This window comes from Trachypithecus francoisi, unplaced genomic scaffold, assembly GCF_009764315.1.
Source record: "Trachypithecus francoisi isolate TF-2019V2 unplaced genomic scaffold, Tfra_2.0 Contig01461, whole genome shotgun sequence".
Lineage (NCBI taxonomy): Eukaryota > Metazoa > Chordata > Mammalia > Primates > Cercopithecidae > Trachypithecus > Trachypithecus francoisi.
This window is the reverse complement of record NW_022681433.1, coordinates 13,785,059-13,805,508: the sequence shown is the minus strand read 5'-3', so window position 1 is coordinate 13,805,508 and position 20,450 is coordinate 13,785,059. Positions and strand designations below refer to the sequence as shown.

The 20,450-nt window shown below is 51.7% G+C and overlaps 1 protein-coding gene and 1 pseudogene across 2 annotated transcripts in view; both read right to left on the bottom strand.

The window, feature by feature from the left end:
- Positions 1-820: 820 nt before the first annotated feature.
- Positions 821-3,103, bottom strand: LOC117097892 (annotated as a pseudogene). Its single transcript, XR_004443092.1, has one exon. The product of XR_004443092.1 is annotated as an uncharacterized LOC117097892 (transcript).
- Positions 821-20,450, bottom strand: part of SLC7A1 (solute carrier family 7 member 1) — an 86,653-nt gene continuing 67,023 nt past the window's right edge. The window contains exons 6-13 of the mRNA XM_033236338.1: positions 16,041-16,162; positions 15,182-15,404; positions 14,228-14,367; positions 11,500-11,602; positions 9,624-9,841; positions 9,199-9,365; positions 7,564-7,672; positions 821-5,995 (exon numbers count right to left, since the gene is read on the bottom strand). Of these exons, the coding sequence (XP_033092229.1) occupies positions 5,892-5,995; positions 7,564-7,672; positions 9,199-9,365; positions 9,624-9,841; positions 11,500-11,602; positions 14,228-14,367; positions 15,182-15,404; positions 16,041-16,162 (1,186 nt within the window). The 3' untranslated portion in view covers positions 821-5,891. The remainder of the gene's footprint in view (positions 5,996-7,563; positions 7,673-9,198; positions 9,366-9,623; positions 9,842-11,499; positions 11,603-14,227; positions 14,368-15,181; positions 15,405-16,040; positions 16,163-20,450) is intronic.

Below are 20,450 nucleotides of genomic sequence, written 5' to 3'. Positions count from 1 at the left end.
GCTTCCCCACCGCACAAGCTCTGTGGTCTGGCTTTCTGTGTGGCCAAGGAACACGAAATGTGCATGATGCTTTCAGGTGCAGATGCTCATCACACATTCCAGATCACAGGCACTCTGGGGCCGGGAGAGCAGCTCGCCTGCTCTCCCCTCTGCACAGCTCCCTGGGTATCTGCTTTCAGCACCATCCATCAGCTGACAAAACTCAAAGGTCAAACCTTATCTTCCGGGCAGCGGATCTTCTGGTAGAGCCGCTGTGAATCCCTGCCTTTTACTGTCTGGGAATTACGGCCCACTTGACTACATTTGCCTCCAATGCAAAAAAAAAAAAAAAAGGATCCTTTCTCAAGGGAATTGAGGGAGTGAGATAGTAACAATTACCAGGATAGCTACACTCCCCCACAGCCCCTCTGCCCTGCATACACTCTGCTCCCTCTAACAGGATGGTGTGTGTGCACAGGCCAGCACAGGCTGGGGTGGCAATGGGCAAGGGCGTTTTGTTGCCGGAGACCAAGTCTTTCAGCAAATGCCTGACAACTGACAGCCTCTGAGCTGCTTTACCCCAACAGCTTGGTTGGAAGGAAGACATCTGTGGCCCCAAAGCCAAATAAATCTGCAGACAGTATCAGAGCATCCAAAATGGGGGCTCAAGGGATTCTCTGGTTGAGGCTTAAATTGTTGGAATAAGGATTTTCCCCAAATGGCTACAGGAAAGAGAAGATGGGACTAAAGTCATGGGCTGTGGGGAAGCAGAGCAGGATCTGGACCCACGCCTGGGTCCCAGCACAGACCCGCCAGGATTCTTGAGATCACGCCGTGCACATGGAAGCCACAGAATTTATTAGAATTTGCGGAAGCATGAGATAATGTACCACAAAATAGTTTGATTTTTACAACATAAAAGAAGTTGTCAATGTACACAGGGTTGTTGTTAGCAAAAAGGGGAGGCAGGGCAGTTTCACATTTTTTGAAAAGTGGTGGACGACAACTACACTTGTCCTTAAAGTAAAAGAAAAGCAGGAGAGACCCAGCAGAGACCAACCTGATTTGCAGTTAGCATCGGAGTCTAAATCTAGTATCACAACTTTAAGAAACTCTAAGAAAACTATTAGAAAAATAGAACATCAAACAAGCAAAAAAATATACAAATGTACATAATAAAAAACACACAACTCTTAATAATGGCTCCATGTTCAGTAGAAGAAAACATTTACCAGAGAAACCACAGCTATTCAGGTTTGATAATAAACCAACCCTCATTGGTATCATTACCCTTAGTGCTCCTTAAACTCGTTGAAGCTGAAAGGCACAACTGAAGCAGGAAACTTATCTTAAATATATATTATAACTTCTCAAATGGGAAAATAAGTCCCAAACTTAATAGTTTGTCATCAAGAAACACAAAACCATTTGCCTTGTTAATAAATTAACAGTCTGAATGCATCTTTCCATCCCTGCTTCCTGACCCTGCTGGACACACTAATAAATACCCTGAGAAAATCTTCTCTTTAAGCTTGGCCAAGGCACTCCATCTCCTGTGGGGTTTTCAGCTGGCACTCAGCACATTTGTAGAATGACCCAGGAGGGCTCCATGGTAACTGTGCCCCGAGACTCCAGGCCCAGCGGGGTCCCGATGGCAAGAGCATTGTGGCTCAGGGATGCACTGGCACAGAAAGGCTGGACTCGAGGAATCGAGGGGTGAAGATGGAGTCGGCTGGCATTTTTTGCCTTAAAAATCCATTAGGAGTCATAAGCGTGATGACACATGGAGTGTAGCTTTGCGCACCACTGGATCAACAGGAATCAATTTCATGACTGAAAGTCCACAGGAGCCTGGCAGAATGTCCATCTCCCTCTCCCTTCAGAGGCTTATATATAATCTTATGACGATGGCAAACAGATATATCTTAAATTACACATAACAATTATACATAACATATATCCAGATCCGTCTGCAGGTGAACTCTGCATCAGTTCCACATACGAGCCTCACACCCTGCCACCCAGCAACTTCCCCGTCCTCGGCACTGTCAGGAGACCAGCAGCGCTCGGACACGAACATGCCTCTCACGCACCCCAGAACACAGCTGTGCTGGGGTTGGGCACAAAGGCCCCGCACTCCCTGTCTTCATGGTGTGGGTTCTTGGGTGCCAACAGAACTGTCAGCTTTTATTAAGAAGGAAAGGTCTGCGTAAAAATGGGACGTGTGAATCAGAAGAGGGGCCGTGGCACAGAGCCAGGCGGGCTTGCTTTAGCAGTGAGTGCTGCGTCATGCAGTGCCCAGGACCTTGCCTATAAGCCTGGGTGAGGCCCCTGTGGGGCATGTCCACGTGCCCCCCACCAGGACTCATCGCTCTGGCTCCAGTCTCCACCATGGGTTGCGCTGGAGGCCACACCACGTGGGACTGCAAACACCAGCCACTTCACAATGCCTGCTCGCGGCAGGGGCACGGCAGGGAGGAGCTGGCATCATCAGATTTCCACCCGTCTGGACAAAGGTGGGCAGGCCATGCACCCTTCCAGCTGCGCACACGGATGTGCTGACGGTGCAGGAGGGAGCGCGTCAGGGCCTTGGCGACGGGGATAGGTGGAGAAGCCCACTGACCCCACCATCCTGCGGTCACCCCTGGCTTCATATCGGCTCTTGGCCACTGTGCTAGAGTCAGCACAAGGGACCAGGGAGCTGGTTGCCTGAGAGAGATAAGAGAAGTTGCAGTGGAGAGAGAGTTTTTGCTACTGCAAAAACCAGAAGTAGGGGAAGATCTCAGCAATTCTGACAACAGTATACATTCAGCGACCTTTCTGAGACAGCCCGGGGAAAATGCATCTATCACTCTGTCCTCCTAATTTGGAAAAATAAATCCGCTGCACAAAGCCTTGGCCAAGGGGGTGTGAGCAGGGATGGTAAGTAGAGTGGGGGGCATGCAGAGGCCTGGTCTCCTCTGGACGCTGCTCCTCCCCACTGCAGAGCTGCCCTCCTGTAAGCCAGCTCCTGAGCCAGCCGCCAACAAGGCTCCTGCTGCCTCCCTGGAGACCCTCTTCATCCCCCTCTTCAGCAGAGGTCCTGAGGCAGGGGCCTGGGGATCCACTGGGTTTGCTGCTTCATGAATTTGGGCCTTCAGAGGTCATGAACACATGCAGGGCAGTCACAGGGGTTGTGGGAGACAGGAAGGGATGTTTACCCATCACAAATGGGTCTTCCCAATAAGGGTATTTATTTGTGGCTGGTGTAGAGATAAAAGTAGACACAATACTCCCTTGGTGGGTGTGCCTCTAGTAATGTGTAAGTTCTGACTATGTAGGAAAATCCTGGCCAGCAGAACTAAGAATATTCTTGTTTGGGCAAGGGAACTAAGAGATGTGAAACTATCAATATTTTCACTTGTATTTTTATTTCAGGGAAAGAAATGAGGGATCTGATAAGAAAAAAGTCTATTAAAATTGTGAGGCTTACTGCAGACACCATTGCTTAAATTACTCCCCTCGCACACAGCAGAGAAAACCCCTGGCAACTGCACAAAAAACTACTCATAAAAGCACGGTGACCAGTGAACTATGATGCAAGGCACCTCCACGTGTCCTTTCCTAACCAGGAAGCCCATCCTGTAAGGAGGGGGTGCGGGGGGTCCCATCCCTGCCGAGCCTAGGCTAGCTTCCGCATCGAGCTTTAAGGCCTCTGCGTGAGGAAGGCCACAGACTCCCAGCTGTCAGCGAGCCCTCACGGTGAGACTCGGAGCAGGGGAGACACACCTCCTCCATCTACAGAATGATTCATGGCGCCCACTGAAATGTCACATGTCACCTCTAAATAGTCTATTGGGTGCTGTCTTCACAGAAACTTCAGCCAGAAAGAAAAACCAGAGAAAAAGGAAAAAAAAAAAAAAAAGCAATTCTCTCCGACCACTTCACTTTTCTTGAGACTGTCTATCCCTCGAGTTCTCTTTGCTTATGCAGAAAATAACAGAAAAAAAAAAATCAAGCAAATAACTACCAGGTCCTAAGACGAGACAACCAAAACCCCAACAAAATAAGTTAGTATTTATCAAAATATGTTACAGCACCAATCTATATAAATGTCAATACCTCTCTTTGGAAATCGGAACTTTGGGCTCTTTTGATGCTCCCTCTGGAACATTCAAAATGACATCAGAATAAAGCTCCCAGCAAGGTGAGCAGGCCTGATACGGAGGCCCAGCCCATGGCTGCCCACCTGCCCTCCACTGGCGTGTTCACAAATTCTTGCACTTCTCTCCGAGAATCTTCTGGGGGCACAGGGAGGACACAAGTGCCCTCAATTTATCAGGCTTCTACCAGATTTGTGTCAAAGGCCAGACTAGGAAGAAATGGACAGGAAACTTAAGTTTTGAAAGCAACATTTCCATTCCCCTGGCGTCCAAAATGCCTGCCTCCCTTTCCCTCCCCCATCAGCATGGCCCCTCTGTCTCCTCTCCTGAAGCACTCTCTCAATGGGACGCTCCACCCACGTTCAGGTTTCCTCTGGCTTCCATCTACAAGGAGGGTGCGTGAAATGGTGTTGGCCGCAGGCCCCGACCCGGGCAAGACAGTCCAGGGTGGAGTGCATTGTAGCTATGGGGGTAGGGAGGATGCTCGGGTCTGTCCCTCTCGTGGAGGCATGGGGTACGAAGCATCCGGATGACAGATACACAAAAGGGACAGCAATATGCCTGGAAATCATCTCCCCTACAAACCACGCATCTCAGCAATACGCCAGCCACAGGGGTGATGACGTGGCCATTTCCACGTTAATGTTATGCCCTAACTTAATCTGGGGGAGTGAGTCACAATTTCATGGACTGCGGATTGATTTCAATTTCATCATGTCACAGAGAGGCCAGACAGCTCATGTCAGGGCCAGAAACGCATGGCCCCAACATGCCCTAAACCCAGACTGAGCTGCCACCAGCCTTGAGAACTTTACAAGAGCCACCAGACTGGCTCCAAAGCATGGGAGGGCAAGACTGAGTGAACAGTGGCGACTCACAGGAAACAGACTTCTAACTCGGCCGCCGTGAGGCCAATCCTGCAGACAGTCTCATGTTCCAGTTACTCAGGACACAGCCAGTCAGAGAAGACAGCAGGAGCAGCAAGAACTGGCCCAGGCCTGGAGGCCACGAGCCGAAGAAGGTCCCTGGTTTACATACGTGTGCACACACATGCGTAAGCAGAGTAGGCCCTGATGGGAGTGATCCCTTCTTCCTCATTTGAGAGGAACCAGCTGCCCTCAGCCCCGCTGACCAGCCAGTCACGGTGTCAGAGCAAAGCCCTGAGAAGCTGAGGGGCAGGCGAGGTCCAGCCCTAATGATCCATCTGAACGCAACGGGAGGACAACAGGCCTGATTTTCCTTTTTAAGCTCACTACTGTCGTTTGGCTCTGAGGGTGGGGAGCTGCTGGGGACACACTGTTTTGTGGTACTCATCTGGCTTGATTGCTGGGTGTCTGGGGCTGAGCAGGAAGATGGCTGCGAAAGTTTGGAGTATGCACAATTTCAATCCCAGAACAGTCCCTGGGGAGGAAGGCCTGGTTCCCAAGATAAGGAGAGAAGGTGACCTCCGTTCTGCCTGAGGCTGTGGCAGATCCGGGCTGAGCTGATAGGGGAGGAACTGCTTTGTTCAGAGAAGTGAGGAGACACAGTGGCCACCTGCAGCCTAGTGGCCCCAGCCAAGCAGCTGTCTGGAGGTGACCAGGACCTGGAGAGCCGGCTGCAGAGCCGAGGGTGGGCTGGGGCTGCAGTTCAAGTAATTGCACCGTCAGCTGCAGTGAGGATGTGGATGCAGGTGGTTTCTGTTGCACTGGTGGGGAGGGTGGGGTGCCTCCCGGTCCTCTGGGGGCGTCCCTCGGAGCTGCTGCCACTTCCGGGGGGCGGGGCTGTGCGTCACTTGCACTGGTCCAAGTTGCCGTCAGGAGTCCTTGCTTGGTCAGCATCCAGGGACGCCTCCTCACTGTGCCACAGGCCGTAGCCAAAGTAGATGATGAAGCCTGCGGGCCGACAGCAGAGACGGGCATGAACAGAACGCTGGCTGCACCACCGCAGGGAGGGCTGGGAGCCCAGGGGAGCCGCGCAGCAAACCCTCTCAGGCAGCCTGCCCCTGCCTGGCACGAGCCCACAGCCAGCAGCCCTTGGGACCTTTCCACATCTGGAGCAGCTGCCACACGAAGGCCACTGCGACATCTGGCAAAGCCCAACATTCCTCTGGACGGCCTCATGCTGCAGCATTTCCTGAGCAGACAGAGCAGCTGGGCCAGGGCCACCAGAAGCCGTTGGGTCCTTCAGCTTAACCCCCTGATGCCCCCTGAGGCCACGAGAGTATCAGGAATGTGCACTATGGAGATGGGGTTTCCTGCAGGCGCTGGAGGGCTCCAGGCTCTCAGCCTGGACAGTCCCACTGCCCGTTTCCTCCATGTAACTGACCATCAGACTGCAGGAGCCACCGAGCCCCGGGAACGGACTTCACACAGGAGTCCACAGTCTGTTCCTGTGCCCAGGACTCTGGGGTGGGTCCAGGACCTATGCTTCTAACCACCTGCCCAGGGAATGTGTCCAGATGGCCCCAGGTAATTGGGGCCACCTTGTGTGGTTGACACAGGAAAGAGGCCTGAAAGCAAGGACTCAGCCACCCAGAGCCCAGGAAAGGAGCTCAGGCTCCCAAACACAGGGACTTTGACAGGGATGCTGGGAAGAGGCACCCTCTGCCTTCACCAGGCCTTGAGGAACTGGCCAGTGGGCTGTGAGCAGTTTTTTCTCAGAAAGGCTCTAGGAGACGTCTGTCTAACTAGATATGGGCTGGACTTTGCAGAGAATGAGGACGCACCCTGGTGCCAGCAGACAACAGGCCTCAATGGACTTGCTGGAGGAAGAGCACCCCGCAAGGGCCCTGGAAGATAAGGCAGCAGCCATCTGCCCCAGCATGCAAACTCGGGGCTGCGAGGCTGTTGGGACATGGTCCTGAGGGGCAAGGGCCAGGGCCGCTCTCCTGGCCATCAGCACTATGACTCAGATGCTGAAGGAAGGAAGCGAGTCCCTCCCCTCCAGCCCCTGGGGCGAGACGTCCAGAGGGTGGGACTCAGCTGGCCCTACAGGCTGCACCAACCCCTGGTGACCGATCTCATGTGGGAGCCCCCTATCCCAGTGGCATGGCCCATAGGCTCCAAAACACTCTCCTTCTACAGAGACGATGCCATCACAGAGAGCCCATGACACCCACCCCTGCCTGGGCCTAGTGCCCATGCCAATCTGGTGCTGGGCAGGCCAGGGGGCCGGGAGGCACACACCAGACTTTCCTGTCCGGGGTGAAAATAACTGGTACCTTATCTGCACCAGACTCATCACTTTGTTCCTGTTAATATCAAGGTCTTGCCCAATGGAAGAAATAGTTTGGGCAAGAGGCAATGAAAACAAAAAGTATCTAACAGGGAGGAGAGGACTCACAGCCTACCAGGGATTCAGCATCATCTTCGAGAAAGCTGCTGACTGCATGTGCGTCATTCTGTTATGAAATCTGAAACACGGGAGGCTCCCGAGAGATGCTGGTGGCAGCATCACGTACCTATCAGCATCCACACGGCAAACCGGACCCAGGTGCCCTGGTCCAGCTGCATCATGAGATAGACGTTCACGAAGATGCTCAGGACGGGGAGCACTGGCAGGAAGGGAACCTGCAGAGACAGGAGGCGGTGTCAGTCCACAGCAGTGGCGCCGGTTCCAGCAGTTAAGTAAAACTGTCTAGCAAAAGGCAGCACACCTGAGAGTGACAGGGACTGTCAGGTGAGCGTGGGGAGGAGAGAGGGAGTGCCCATCCCAACACACACACCCCCACGGATAAATCTTAGTAGGTGGGGATTTGGTTCTAATTTTTCTCTGCTGCAATTCTCCTGCTAAAGAAAGGACTAGAAGACAGACCTCCACGTTGCCCCGCAGGTCAACAACCTTTTTTATTATTTCTGTAATCTAAAAATGCAGAAGCCTTGCCCATCGCTAAGGCTTGGAAAACTCATGCGATCAACCTGAGCAGACATTTAGGAGAAGCGTCCCACCACCCCGGAGGGCTGCTCCACGGGGTCTGCTGTTCTATATACACTTAGGGAGCGTCCCACCACCCCGGAGGGCTGCTCCACGGGGTCTGCTGTTCTATATACACTTAGGGAGCGTCCCACCACCCCGGAGGGCTGCTCCACGGGGTCTGCTGTTCTATATACACTTAGGGAGCGTCCCACCACCCCGGAGGGCTGCTCCACGGGGTCTGCTGTTCTATATACACTTAGGGAGTGTCCCACCACCCCGGAGGGCTGCTCCACGGGGTCTATTATATATAAACTTAGGGAGCGTCCACCACCCCGGAGGGCTGCTCCACGGGGTCTGCTGTTCTATATAACTTAGGGAGCGTCCCACCACCCCGGAGGGCTGCTCCACGGGGTCTATTATATATAAACTTAGGGAGCATCCCACCACCCCGGAGGGCTGCTCCACGGGGTCTATTATTATATATAAACTTAGGGAGTGTCCCACCACCCAGGGGCTGCTCCACGGGGTCTGCTGTTCTATATACACTTAGAGAGTGTCCCACCACCCGGAGGGCTGCTCCACGGGGTCTGCTGTTCTATATAAACTTAGGGAGGGTCCCACCACCCTGGAGGGCTGCTCCACGGGGTCTATTATATATAAACTTAGGGAGCGTCCCACCACCCCGGAGGGCTGCTCCACGGGGTCTGCTGTTCTATATAAACTTAGGGAGCGTCCCACCACCCCGGAGGGCTGCTCCACGGGGTCTGCTGTTCTATATAAACTTAGGGGCAACTGGCTTCATCAGCAGCACCCTTGACACTCTCTGGGGAAGAGGCGGCACATTTCATAAAACACTGATCATAAGGAACGCTTGTTTTCCAGACAATTCAGAAATGGATGCCGAATCTCCAGGTGCTGGCAAGGTCTCCCTTGGCCTGTGTCATGCAGGAAGGTGTCAGCCTGCCCTTGACTACTCAGGGAAATGCCCAGGGGAGGAGGGCTGCTGCCTCCTTCCAGGGTCTGGTCCTCTCTGTGCCTTCAGTGCCCCTGCCCCATCTTACCTGGAGCTGGCTGACAAAAGCCTTCCTCAGGAGCACCCAGGCCCGGCTGAGCCCACACAAGGCTGGCCCAGCAGCAGGAGGTGTGTGCTAGGGTTCCTTCCCTAGGCCGAGCTGCTCACCTTAAATGAGAGCTTGGTCTTGCTCTCGGGCTGCCTCCAGATGACACCCGTGACCACGGCACAGAGGAGGGCAGAGCCTGCGAGCATAAAGACTGCCCACAGCGCCCCTCTGGTGAGAGCCTCCCTTCCAAGCACCGTCACAATGCAGAAGGTGATGATGAGAACAGCTAAGGGGAAGGAAAAGACAGAGCAAGCTGCAACTCAACCATTTCTCCATTTCCCACAGGCATCCGCTGCTCTCCCCTCAACTTGTGGCGAGAGAGGCTCCCTTTCTGAAGGCGTCAACTTCAGTTAGCACAGAGCAGCTATGCCCAGGAGCGAGACAGATGTTCATCTGCTCCAGCACCTTCCCCCAACCCCAGCTCCACTGCCTAGAAACCATGCAGTGCCAACAAGCAAGGCCCCAGGGAAGGGCTGGCTCTTACCTATGAGGCTGGTTGAAATGTTCACAATTAGCCCAGAGATTTTGGAAGGCTCCGTGTTTTTGGGCGACAGTATGGTCTTCAAAGAGAACATCTCTGCCTCTGGTAAAAAGCCCAGCTGGGAATCATTGCTGCTTGCCAACTCATTTTGGTCTGCTTGATCTAACTCGTCAGAAGTACTGGCCATCTGGTATACCAGGTTAGGTTGCTCTGGCTGATACCTGGAAAGAAAGGTATTATGTGACTACCATCATCCGCTTCAAGCAAAAGGACATGCACCAACTCAAGTTCTCAATAAGCCTCCAAAGTTAGCTGCCCGGGACACAAGGTATAAAATGGGAAGGATATAGTCAGATGCTGCATTGTAGACAGACGAGGAGAGACCGGGAACACCACCTCCCACTGTTGCTTCTGGGGAACATCCCCCATGGTCTCTGCTTCGGGGTGACAGGACCTCCACCATAAGCAGCCCACAGGAATACCCTGAGAGGATCTCTCTTGCTCTGAGAAGTGGCAGTGGCCCTCAGATGCTAAAGATATTAGGCCACTTCCCACAAAATTACTGCTGTAGGGAGCAAAAAGGAAGGAGAGAAATAGAAAGCAGTAACGCCAGGATCCTATTTGGCACAGAGAGCCAGAGAAATTTGGCTGCAGGCTGATGGATTTGAGAAATTCTGTTTGCGTGCCTTAATTGGATCAATTTATTTTAAAACTCCAAGTACGTCAGAGTAAATAATTCTGTGTGGCTGGTCGGAGGGCCGAGCCTGCAGCACGATTTCCAAGACATGAGCTACCTGCTAGTGGAGCATCCGTTCTGAATGAGGGGTCTTATCTTCCCACCCAAAATGAACAGAGTGCAAATCTTTTCCACCAGCTTTGAAAAACAGAGTGCTGTATGAATTATTTTGCATATGATCAATTCTAAGAGGGAGTATAAAGATATCAACCATTTTTGTACGGATTCGCTTGTGCAGCACCACTCGGTCAATTAAAAAAGTGGGGGACCTCAGAGAATCTCCTAGCGCTGGGCCCCCTGGGGAAGAATAAAGGGTCCCCAATAGTCTTAGCTGATTCTACAGAGCTTCTGCTAAGTCTCAGCCTGGGCTTTATGTGCATCGGCTGCTGAGCACCTTGGAGATGCAATCAATGGCCTGGCAGGTGGGAATCCCTGAAAAGAAATGAGGAGGCTCTTGAGGGCAGACCAATGCTGAGTGTCTCCATGAGCACAGGTTCTCAGGATGGAAGCTGCCCAGGGATGAGCTTTGGGGAGTGGGCACTGGGGCAGGTGAGAACACCGAGGCACCAAGCCCAGGCCCAGAGCAGCTTTACTGCGACTGCGAGAGGCTTGCCTGGCCCCAACCAGGCCACAACAAGCCAACTACACAGTGTCCCTGAACATCAACCTAGGGCACCCCATGCCACGTAATGGGATTCATTCCTCCAGCCACAGTGCAACAAAGCTGCAGAAGCATTACGCTGACCTGGGTTTCACAGGCCTTGGGTTTCCATAACTCCTACCAGGGCAGCCCTCTATCCTCTCTGTCCCAAGAATCTGAACCAAGTTGCAATCAGTCTTCAAAAATTCTTATCCCAGGATCCTGGCCTAATACTTGGGCCAAGAATCTATTTCCATCCACCCAACATCTAGCCATAAAAATGAGGGCACATGATAGAGGGGGGTGAGGGGCCACCCAACTCTTGCCAAGGACGTCCTCCTAACTGGGCTCTCAACCAAGGTCCTCCCCTCTCCTTCGCAGCTCACATTGGAGCCATCACCAACCTAAAAGTTTCATTCATCACATAAACCATAGCGGAACTGTGAAAAGGCTACCAGGTACATCTGCATTTCTGTCATGAAACCCCAAAAAGCCATACATACCGTAAGACCAACACACAGGCAGCCACCAACGAGTAAGCCAGGAGAGTGCCAATGGACATGAGGTCCACCAAGTCCTTCAGGTCAAAGAGGAAGGCCATGACAGCTGGGAAGAGACAGACACCAGGATCTGTGGATGGCCGTCTGCATGCACGGACAACCAGGACCACCACCACCTGCCATCCAGGGCAGCGAAGGGGGCTGCTTTTTCTCCCACCCTCTTCCTGGCCTTCCCATAGAAGGACATAGATTCAATCACAGACACAGTCCTCAATAGACAGTAATAATCATTAACATTTGTATAGAGAATACCTTTGCTCTGGTGATTTTAATGGCAACTTTGTAAGCCATCATTGTATTACAGATGTTAACAGTCACACAGGTTAGGAGACTTATCTAAGATCACACAGCTCATAAGCATAGGTATAAGGATGTGAACTAGGTTCTTATGACGCTGAGTCCTGTTTGTCTTCCTCGAGACCATGCTGATTCACAGACTCATGTGCATCCATCCATCATCCATCCCATCGATCCATCCATCCACTCACTACCATCCACTCACCATCCATCAATCCATCTGCCCGTCTTCCATCCATCTATCTATCCATCCATCCATTCATCCATCCGATCCAGCCATCCATCCATTCAGCATCTATCCATCTACCCATCTTCCATCCATCCAGCTCTGGTGAGAATGTGCCCATCACTGGGTTCTAGGTACTCACTATTGAACAGGGCAGACCACAGTCCCCAGCCTTCCGAGTGTACCCCACCAAGACACAGGCATCAGTGGGCAACAGTGCTGGGTGATAAAGAAGGGCAGGTCTGGTGCTCTGGGGGGACTCACACGGGGTCCTAACCCAGGCAGGCGAGCAGGAAAACAGAGTTCTTCACTTGTGAAGTCACTCACATGGAAGAAATCTCAAGCGCTGTTCTCAAACAACATAGTATCAGCCCCTTCACCGTGTGCCTTGCCTTTAAAATGAATTAAAACCTGCACCCTCATTTGAACATCTTTTGTGAGTTTTGGGAGAGGATGCATGTCTACTCATGTGGGTGTGTATGTCAAGTACTCATTAAAAAACAACTTGGCTAGATCTGCTTTGGGATATTTTCAAAACACATGCAATCAACACAAGCTAAAATACCAACACAAAACCATTATTTTTCCACATATATCTCTCAAGCCCCTCTAGATCACTGCAACTAAAACAAATTTAAATGGAGAATAAAACAAAATTAAAGAGCAATGAGGGAGGGCCTTTTGGATAATCAGAACAGCACCCAACAGCATGCCACAGATGCCAATGCTCCTACTCATGGGAAACTCGAGACTAATTTCTTCCATGGGAGGTGATTTTAGAAAATCAAATACTTATTTACCACTCCCACCAAATGAAAAGGGTAAATCCTGGATTTTGTGAATGGCACGTACTTTACAGTCACTTCAAAGAGCATGGTTTGATCTCCCTCTATCAGCAGGGGAAGGAAATTGAGGCCAGTCTTTAACATGATCAAATTCCGGGTAAGGCCTGAGAAAACAATGACTATTTCCAAATCCTTAATCCTGTAAATATACTGGTCACATTCTGATGTATAGTGCCTCTCAATCTGACCACTGTGGTCACTCTCAAGAACATAGAATCACGTAAAAAAAAGTTTCATAATTTAAAAATAGGTTTGTTTTATTACATGATATTAATCTAAAAAACTAAGCACAGTTTGCTAAAGGCATAAATGCTAATAAAACTTAGAGAATAATTCATTCATTTAAGAAGGTCAAGGGCCTTACCAATGGCTGTTTGACAAGTTGCTGTGTTAGAAACTGGGACTGATATCACATGCCCCAATTTGCCAAAAAGACCCACTGCTCTGCTCAGACCCTGGAAGGAGCTTGGCTACTTTGGCATGAAAACAATCCTGGAACCACAAGGCCGCTCCACTGTCCTGGGTGCACATCCTCACTTCACCTCCCTGGGCCTCCACTTCTACATCTATACAGTGGGCTGGCGTCTGCCTTTCAGGGCTATGAAATGCAACCGCAAAAGGAGGAGACATAAAACCACAGGTACAGTGCGCACGTGAGCTTCCTTTTGAGTTCTCCTTTCCATCATCTACGGCCCTGAAACACCCACATGGCCCAGATTAGTCATCCATCAAAAAGATCCTCTCAGCGATGATGCTCCTCTGACAAGACGAAGCTCCACTGGGTCTGCTGTTACAGATAAACTTAGCAGCAAGTGGCTTCATCAGCAGCACCCTTGATACTCTCTGGGGAAGAGGCAGCACATTTCATAAAACACTGATCATAAGGGACACTTATTTTCCAGAGAATTCAGAATTGGATGCCGAATTTCCAGGTGCTGGCGAGGTCTCCCTTGGCCTGTGTCATGCAGGAAGGTGTCAGCCTACCCTTGACTACTCAGGGAAATGTCCAGAAATGGGGGAAAAGGGTTTTGGGGGAATACTGTGTGTTCTAAGCTCTGCCCAATGAGATGAAAACCAGAGTGCAAACTGTTCGAAAATTCTCTCCCATCCTCTGTCAAACTGGCCTCTGCCTTTTGTCAAAATGTCAGTCAACTTTCAATGAATCAGGCTCCAAGTATAAAAACCAGGAGTTAAAAAGACCAGTTGAGATTACTCACAGACCAGAACAAGGCAAGATGCCTCCCTAGGGAGTAATGACTCCATTGTTAAAATATTTACATGTGAAATGAGCTCTAGTACTCACCAGCAATGGCACCTGAGGCTAGTGTGGCGATTATTGGTGTTTTGGTCCTATCGTTGACCTTAGCCAAGAATTTAAATAGCAGTCCATCCTCAGCCATGGCATAGATAACCCGAGGCATGGGAAACATGGAACCTAGAAGACTAGATGGGGAGAGGCAAACCACGTGAGTGAACCTGGCTCATAAGGGATAAAGGAACCACATCCAGCCATGCTCGGTTTACCACGGAGGAGAGGGAGTCTGAGCTCACCAAGAGCTGCCATCCCTCCACAGGGTGAAGCCAGTGGCCAAAAGACTTGGCATTTAATAAATCAACCCCAGAAAGAGCACACACTGTGAGTAAGGGTTAAGGTAAAGAGTAGGGAACATCTATCTAACATACACTAGCATGAGACCCAGTACCGTCTTTACAGATGGAAAACTGTATTTATTCCTGCAATTATTTCTAGTTGAATCAAACAGAAAATACAACCATCACTGCATTCACGAAGATTTCCCCGTGGTAAATCAATATTTACCAAATAGCTCTGTTTATACAGGCTAAGAGGAAATACATTGGTGAAAACGTTTCTCATTAAAAGGCATTTATTCCCTTCTTCAAAGTAGCTTCTGCATGACAGCCAAACTGAGGGCCAAACTATGGTGTTCAAACAGGGAGCCTGTTCCAGTGGCCAGATTTAGGGACAGGGAGCCAGTCCCTTGCTAAGCAGATGATGCTGAAAAGCCAGCCTCAGGTTCCTCAGGATGAAAATCTCAATAACACAACTCTTGGGATGATGAAGACTGACAAGGGGAAAGCCACATGATCAAGGCTAGGTTGGGTGCTCGGTCTATTTCAAGGGTAAAGAATGCTGGCAGCCGACGTGTGTCTCGCATGGCTGTACCTGGTCTGCTACAGCCTGACCCCTGCTGGTGGTTCCACCCCTAGGAGCAGCCACCACAGAAAGGCCTCTCACCTGGCAGAAAGAGCACAGAGGGAGCCCACGGCCACTGCGTACTTGGCGCCTTCCCAGCCCACATGCTTAAAGGCATCGGGCAGGGGGCTGTTATTGTCCAGGCAGAAGTAGGGCATCATGAGCGTGAGGGCGGCCGACACCCCGAAGTAGGCGATGAAGCAGATCAGGAGGGACGCCACGATGCCCACAGGGATGGCCTTCTGTGGGTTCTTCACCTCTTCACCTGGAAGCACCAAGGGGTTAGCAGAGGAGGGCACACAGCAAGAGGCAGCGCATCTGCCCACATGACACCCAAGGCCTCTCAGTGCCAGGGAACCCACGCAACACTACGAGAAAACTCCCCGCAGCGCTTGGCCCTGTGGGCACTGGGGCCTCCTGTGCTCCCGGGAGCGGAGGGGTGGTGCTCAGGAAGACACATCAGACAGCCCACGGCTCTGAAACCGCGTTCTCGGCCTGAATGTGGTGGTGCAGCCAAGGAAGGGACTTGTTTCCTTTGGCAGAGAAAATATGGCCTATTCAGTCCACCAGGATGACAATGTTGTGAATGGCCTCACTCCTCCCGGAAGATGCTCAGATAAGAAGTCAGGCCACAGCCACGCAGCTATGATCCCACTGTAACAGCGGAACCTTAGCCTCATTCAAGATGCAGCTTCCATCAGGCGTTGACACTTGGGGATGTGATGATTGTTTGCGGGTGGGAGGGGTTGGCAGGAAAGTACAAACCTACACGTCGCTCATGTGTGAAAGAGTGGCGACTGGACCGTGCCAGCAAGGAGGGAAATGACTAGCCGTGGGCAGCACTGGCTTGTCTGCCCGGGATGCAGGAGGACCCGGGACTGCAGGGGGCTGGCGGGCATACCTGTGGTGGCGATGCAGTCAAAGCCCACGAAGGCATAGAAGCAAGTCGCTGCCCCTGACAGGACACCAGAGAACCCGAAAGGCATGAATCCACCAACACCGGGCTTCCCTTCTTTTGTGTCACTAGAAAAAAGAGCCACAAACAAATGTCACGTCACTCGCTGCACAGTCTGGCGTAAGGAGCTGTGCTCATCTCTGGATACGAGCGGAACCTGGCAGCCCTCCCTGTTACTGCTGCCAGGCCCTGGGCTTCAGACGCCGAATCCAGCCACGGCATGCTGACTCCATGGGCACAGGCCTCCCTGCTGTTCGTGGCCCAGGCTCACAAGGCTGCCGAGTATCGCCCTTTCCAGAAGCATCTTCTAAACAATGACTAGGGTAGGGAGACGTAGGGACTATGAGGCAGGGGTTCAACAGGAAATGGGGGAGAAACCAGCCACGCGGCCGGTCCCACACCCTTCTCCCCAGGGCCCTCGGAGGAAGGATGCAGAACCGCCAGCCAGTCCTACCCCGGTCCCATATTCATCAGTAACTCAATCTCAAAACAAATAATTCCAGAGAAGCTAAGGCTAAACTAAAAGCCTCTGTCAGCAAAGGCATTCCTTAAGTGTCTGTATGCACAAGGTGGAGTCCAGGATGGCGCAGCTTTTGCCAGGTGTGTGGGTCCCAGGCACAGCTGGGCTCTGGTCCACGGGAGGGTCTCAGCACATCTTTGCTACACTGATGAATGCAAAGGCAAAATAAGCACAGTTTACAAACCCAGGAGTCCAGAAGAAGCAGGCTGCTTAAACATTCAGAAAACAGTCCCATAAATCTGACACCTGTTCTGAGACACGGTGCCCAGGTTCCGTGTGGCGCTATGGCCCCTCCCCGGGCCCCGTCGGGGGTCCTTCAAGTCCCTGTTCTGCGATGTACAAAGCCCTGGCCTGTCTGATTCCCCGACATGCTGAGTTCTGGGGGTGCACCACGCAGTCAGTGCAGGTGGCTTCCCTGGCCACCATCGCCTGGTCAGAAGGCACATAGCCCCTGCTGGTCACCAAGTAACCCTAAGCTTTCTGCATCCAGCCCTCTGCTGCCACCCAAAAAGCAACTGCACTCCTTGTGGTTCAAGAGGGGCACCCCCTACTCCCACACCTTTGCCAGTCGCAGGGCCGCAGACTTTCTGTCCTGTGCCAGGGTCCCACTGGCTGGCCTGGAGCCCTAAAGGATGCTCACCACCCACCTGTCACCCCCACTCAACCAGACTGACAGCCACCCAGCTGCACAGGACAACTTGCCCTAAACCTCATCAGCATGAAGAGAGGAACCATATAGGATGCTCCCAATCCTATAAACACTGACATTCCTCAGGTTGGCTGGGCAGCCCATTTGGTGAACTTTGCTTTCAGTGGGATTTACTGACTGGCTGATAGACAGACAGGATGAACCCAACTTTCTAATAGGGATTAAGCCTCATTAATTCCTAGAGGATCATCACATCTCTCAGTTACATAAACTGCCATGAAGACACTGCAAGTACATGCATGAGAAAGCTCATGTACATGTGGGGTTTACTGTGGTTCCATAAACAGTAACGAGAGGAAACCCCCAGAAATGTACAAGTGATGGATGTAGGACAAACTGTGGCCAAACAAAATTTTAGTTTGTTGTGTTAGAGTATGACTAAAAGTAGCAACCCAAGCAGCCCAGGACAGACAAGTCAGCAGCGCCACGCGACAGCAAAGGGCCGGAGCTGTGTCCACCTCATCCAAACCCCCTCGCCTCTCAGGCCACGGGCCCTGCCGGCTGCCCACTCCCACCCTGGCTAACGGCTTCTGTTATACAGTGGCCTATGCTGAAGACAAAACAGGTGACAACCAAATGACTCAAGAGGGGGAGGAGGAGGCCAAAAAAGGAGGGGACTCAAGAGTCAAAATGGCTTCTGTGGGCCCCACTTCGGTCCCCTGTGCGGCCAGTGTGACAGACAGGCAGTGAAAAGCCTCCAGATCCCCACTCAGTTCCTATGACATCAAGAGTTAGCAACATGGCCTTGCATTAAAATAAATGCATGCCCACTTTGGGAGGCTGAGGTGGGAGAATCACCTGAGGCCATAAGTTAGGGACCAGCCTGGGCAACATAGTGAGACCGGGTTAGTGCAAATTTTTTTTTCTAATTAGCTGGGTGTGGTGGCATGTGACTAGAGTCCCAGCTACTTGGGAAACTGAGGCAGGAGGATTGCTTGAGCCCAGGAGTTTGAGGCTGCCTTGATCCATGATTGTGCCACTGCACCCCAGCCTGTGCCACTGCACCCCAGCCTGCACAACACAGCAAAATCCTGTCTCTAAAATATATTTTAAAAATTAAAAAAATATATATAAATGAATGCTATCATGGATAGATAAGCTTTAGGCCACCATGAGGCAGAGGCACCTAGAAAGGTCTTGAAATTCCCATTTCAGGGCAAGTGGAAAGTGCAGGGAACTGCATACAGGATTAAATCCCAGAAAGAGGTGAACTCACAGAAGAGGACTAAGAAGGGCTGGAATGTGTCTTCCTCAGGCAAACAGGTACAGCACACACAACAGTAAAAGCATGGAGAGAAGGAAGCAAGGGGGATGGGTGAGCGCAAAGGGAGGAGGCAAAACAAAAGGCATCCTCCCCGGCTCCTTAGGACAGTTGCAGGAGACACTGGATAACCCTCCAGGTGACAGAACGTGGGTGAAGGCACACGTGAGCATCCGAAAACTGGCCCTGCTGACTGTGACCCTGCCACACCTGCTCCTCATACTGCACTTCACCTCAGGAGGACCTATACCCGACCTCAGGAGGACCTACACCCAACCTCAGGAGGACCTACACCCAACCTCAGGAGGACCTACCCCAGACCTCAGGAGAACCTACCCCAGACTTCAGGAAGACCTACCCCAGACCTCAGGAGGACCTACACCCTACCTCAGGAGGACCTACCCCAGACCTCAGGAGGACCTACACCCTACCTCAGGAGGACCTACCCCAGACCTCAGGAGGACCTACACCCTACCTCAGGAGGACCTACCCCAGACCTCAGGAGGACCTACACCCTACCTCAGGAGGACCTACCCCAGACCTCAGGAGGACCTACCCCCTACCTCAGGAGGACCTACCCCCTACCTCAGGAGGACCTACCCCAGACCTCAGGAGGACCTACATCCGACCTCAGGAGGACCTACACCCTACCTCAGGAGGACCTACCCCAGACCTCAGGAGGACCTACACCTCATCTCAGGAGGACCTACATCCGACCTCAGGAGGACCTACACCTCACCTCAGGAGGACCTACACCTCACCTCAGGAGGACCTACACCTCACCTCAGGAGGACCTACACCTCATCTCAGGAGGACCTACATCCGACCTCAGGAGGACCTACACCTCACCTCAGGAGGACCTACCCCTGACCTCAGGAGGACCCAGGTGCTGGGATCCTGGGCAACCATAACAACGAACAAGGGGCTGATTAAAAAAAAAAAATTTGCAGGGTTTGCTAGTAAGCAAGAACGCAAGGTGCAGAACAATATATATGGAATGCTGCGTTTTGTGTAAGAAAAAAGAATAAAATATACATATCTGCATTTGCTTGTGCTTACACAGAAACTGGAAGCTTACACACAATTAGAAAGTTTACCTGTGAGGGTAGGAGATGAGGTGGATGAAGACAGGAACGCATTGTAAATCTTTTTTTTAAAGCATTATGAACCACGTAGTATTTCACCTACTCAAAAAGTTAAATTCAACCTTTAAGATTGGGTGTTACTGATGCCAGTGGCAGAGTATCAACACAAAATAACCACAGAATCCATTCTAGAGGCGTAAACCAAAACATGTAGAGGTATTTCTCAACAGTCTCTTTCTATATAATCAATAACCTTTTACATGCGTGTGGCAGTTGTGTTCACTCATCATCTGGCAACTCACACGTGAAGGAGAAGGGCTGCCAAGAGCCCTCACCCAGCAAATGTTGCCCCAAGACAAAGTGAGCGTGAGTCCTGGTCTCAGCTCGGCGCTGCCTGCCCTGCAGCCTTTGACCAGCCCTTCTGTGTTCCACTCAGCTGGCCGCTCAGAGGCAGCAAGACAAGGCCTGGCATAGAAACGGGTCAGGCCCGAAGGTCTCCCACTGCATCAGCAGTGAACACCCTGCAGCAGGGCTCCGCCACCCTCACTTACACCAGCCACCCTCACATCAACTGTTAGTTGTGCTCAAAAGCCACACTCCCCTGTTCTTCTACGTGGTAATGGAACCCTTAATTGCTTCAGCTGGACATATAAGCCTTAAGAATCAGGACTGCATGTTTCCCAGAGTCGCTAGCTACAAGGGGTAGTCATCTAGCTAAGTTCTGACGGAGGAGGTTTGAGCAGACATGGCGTCTGCGTCTGCTGAGAAACTCCAGGGGATG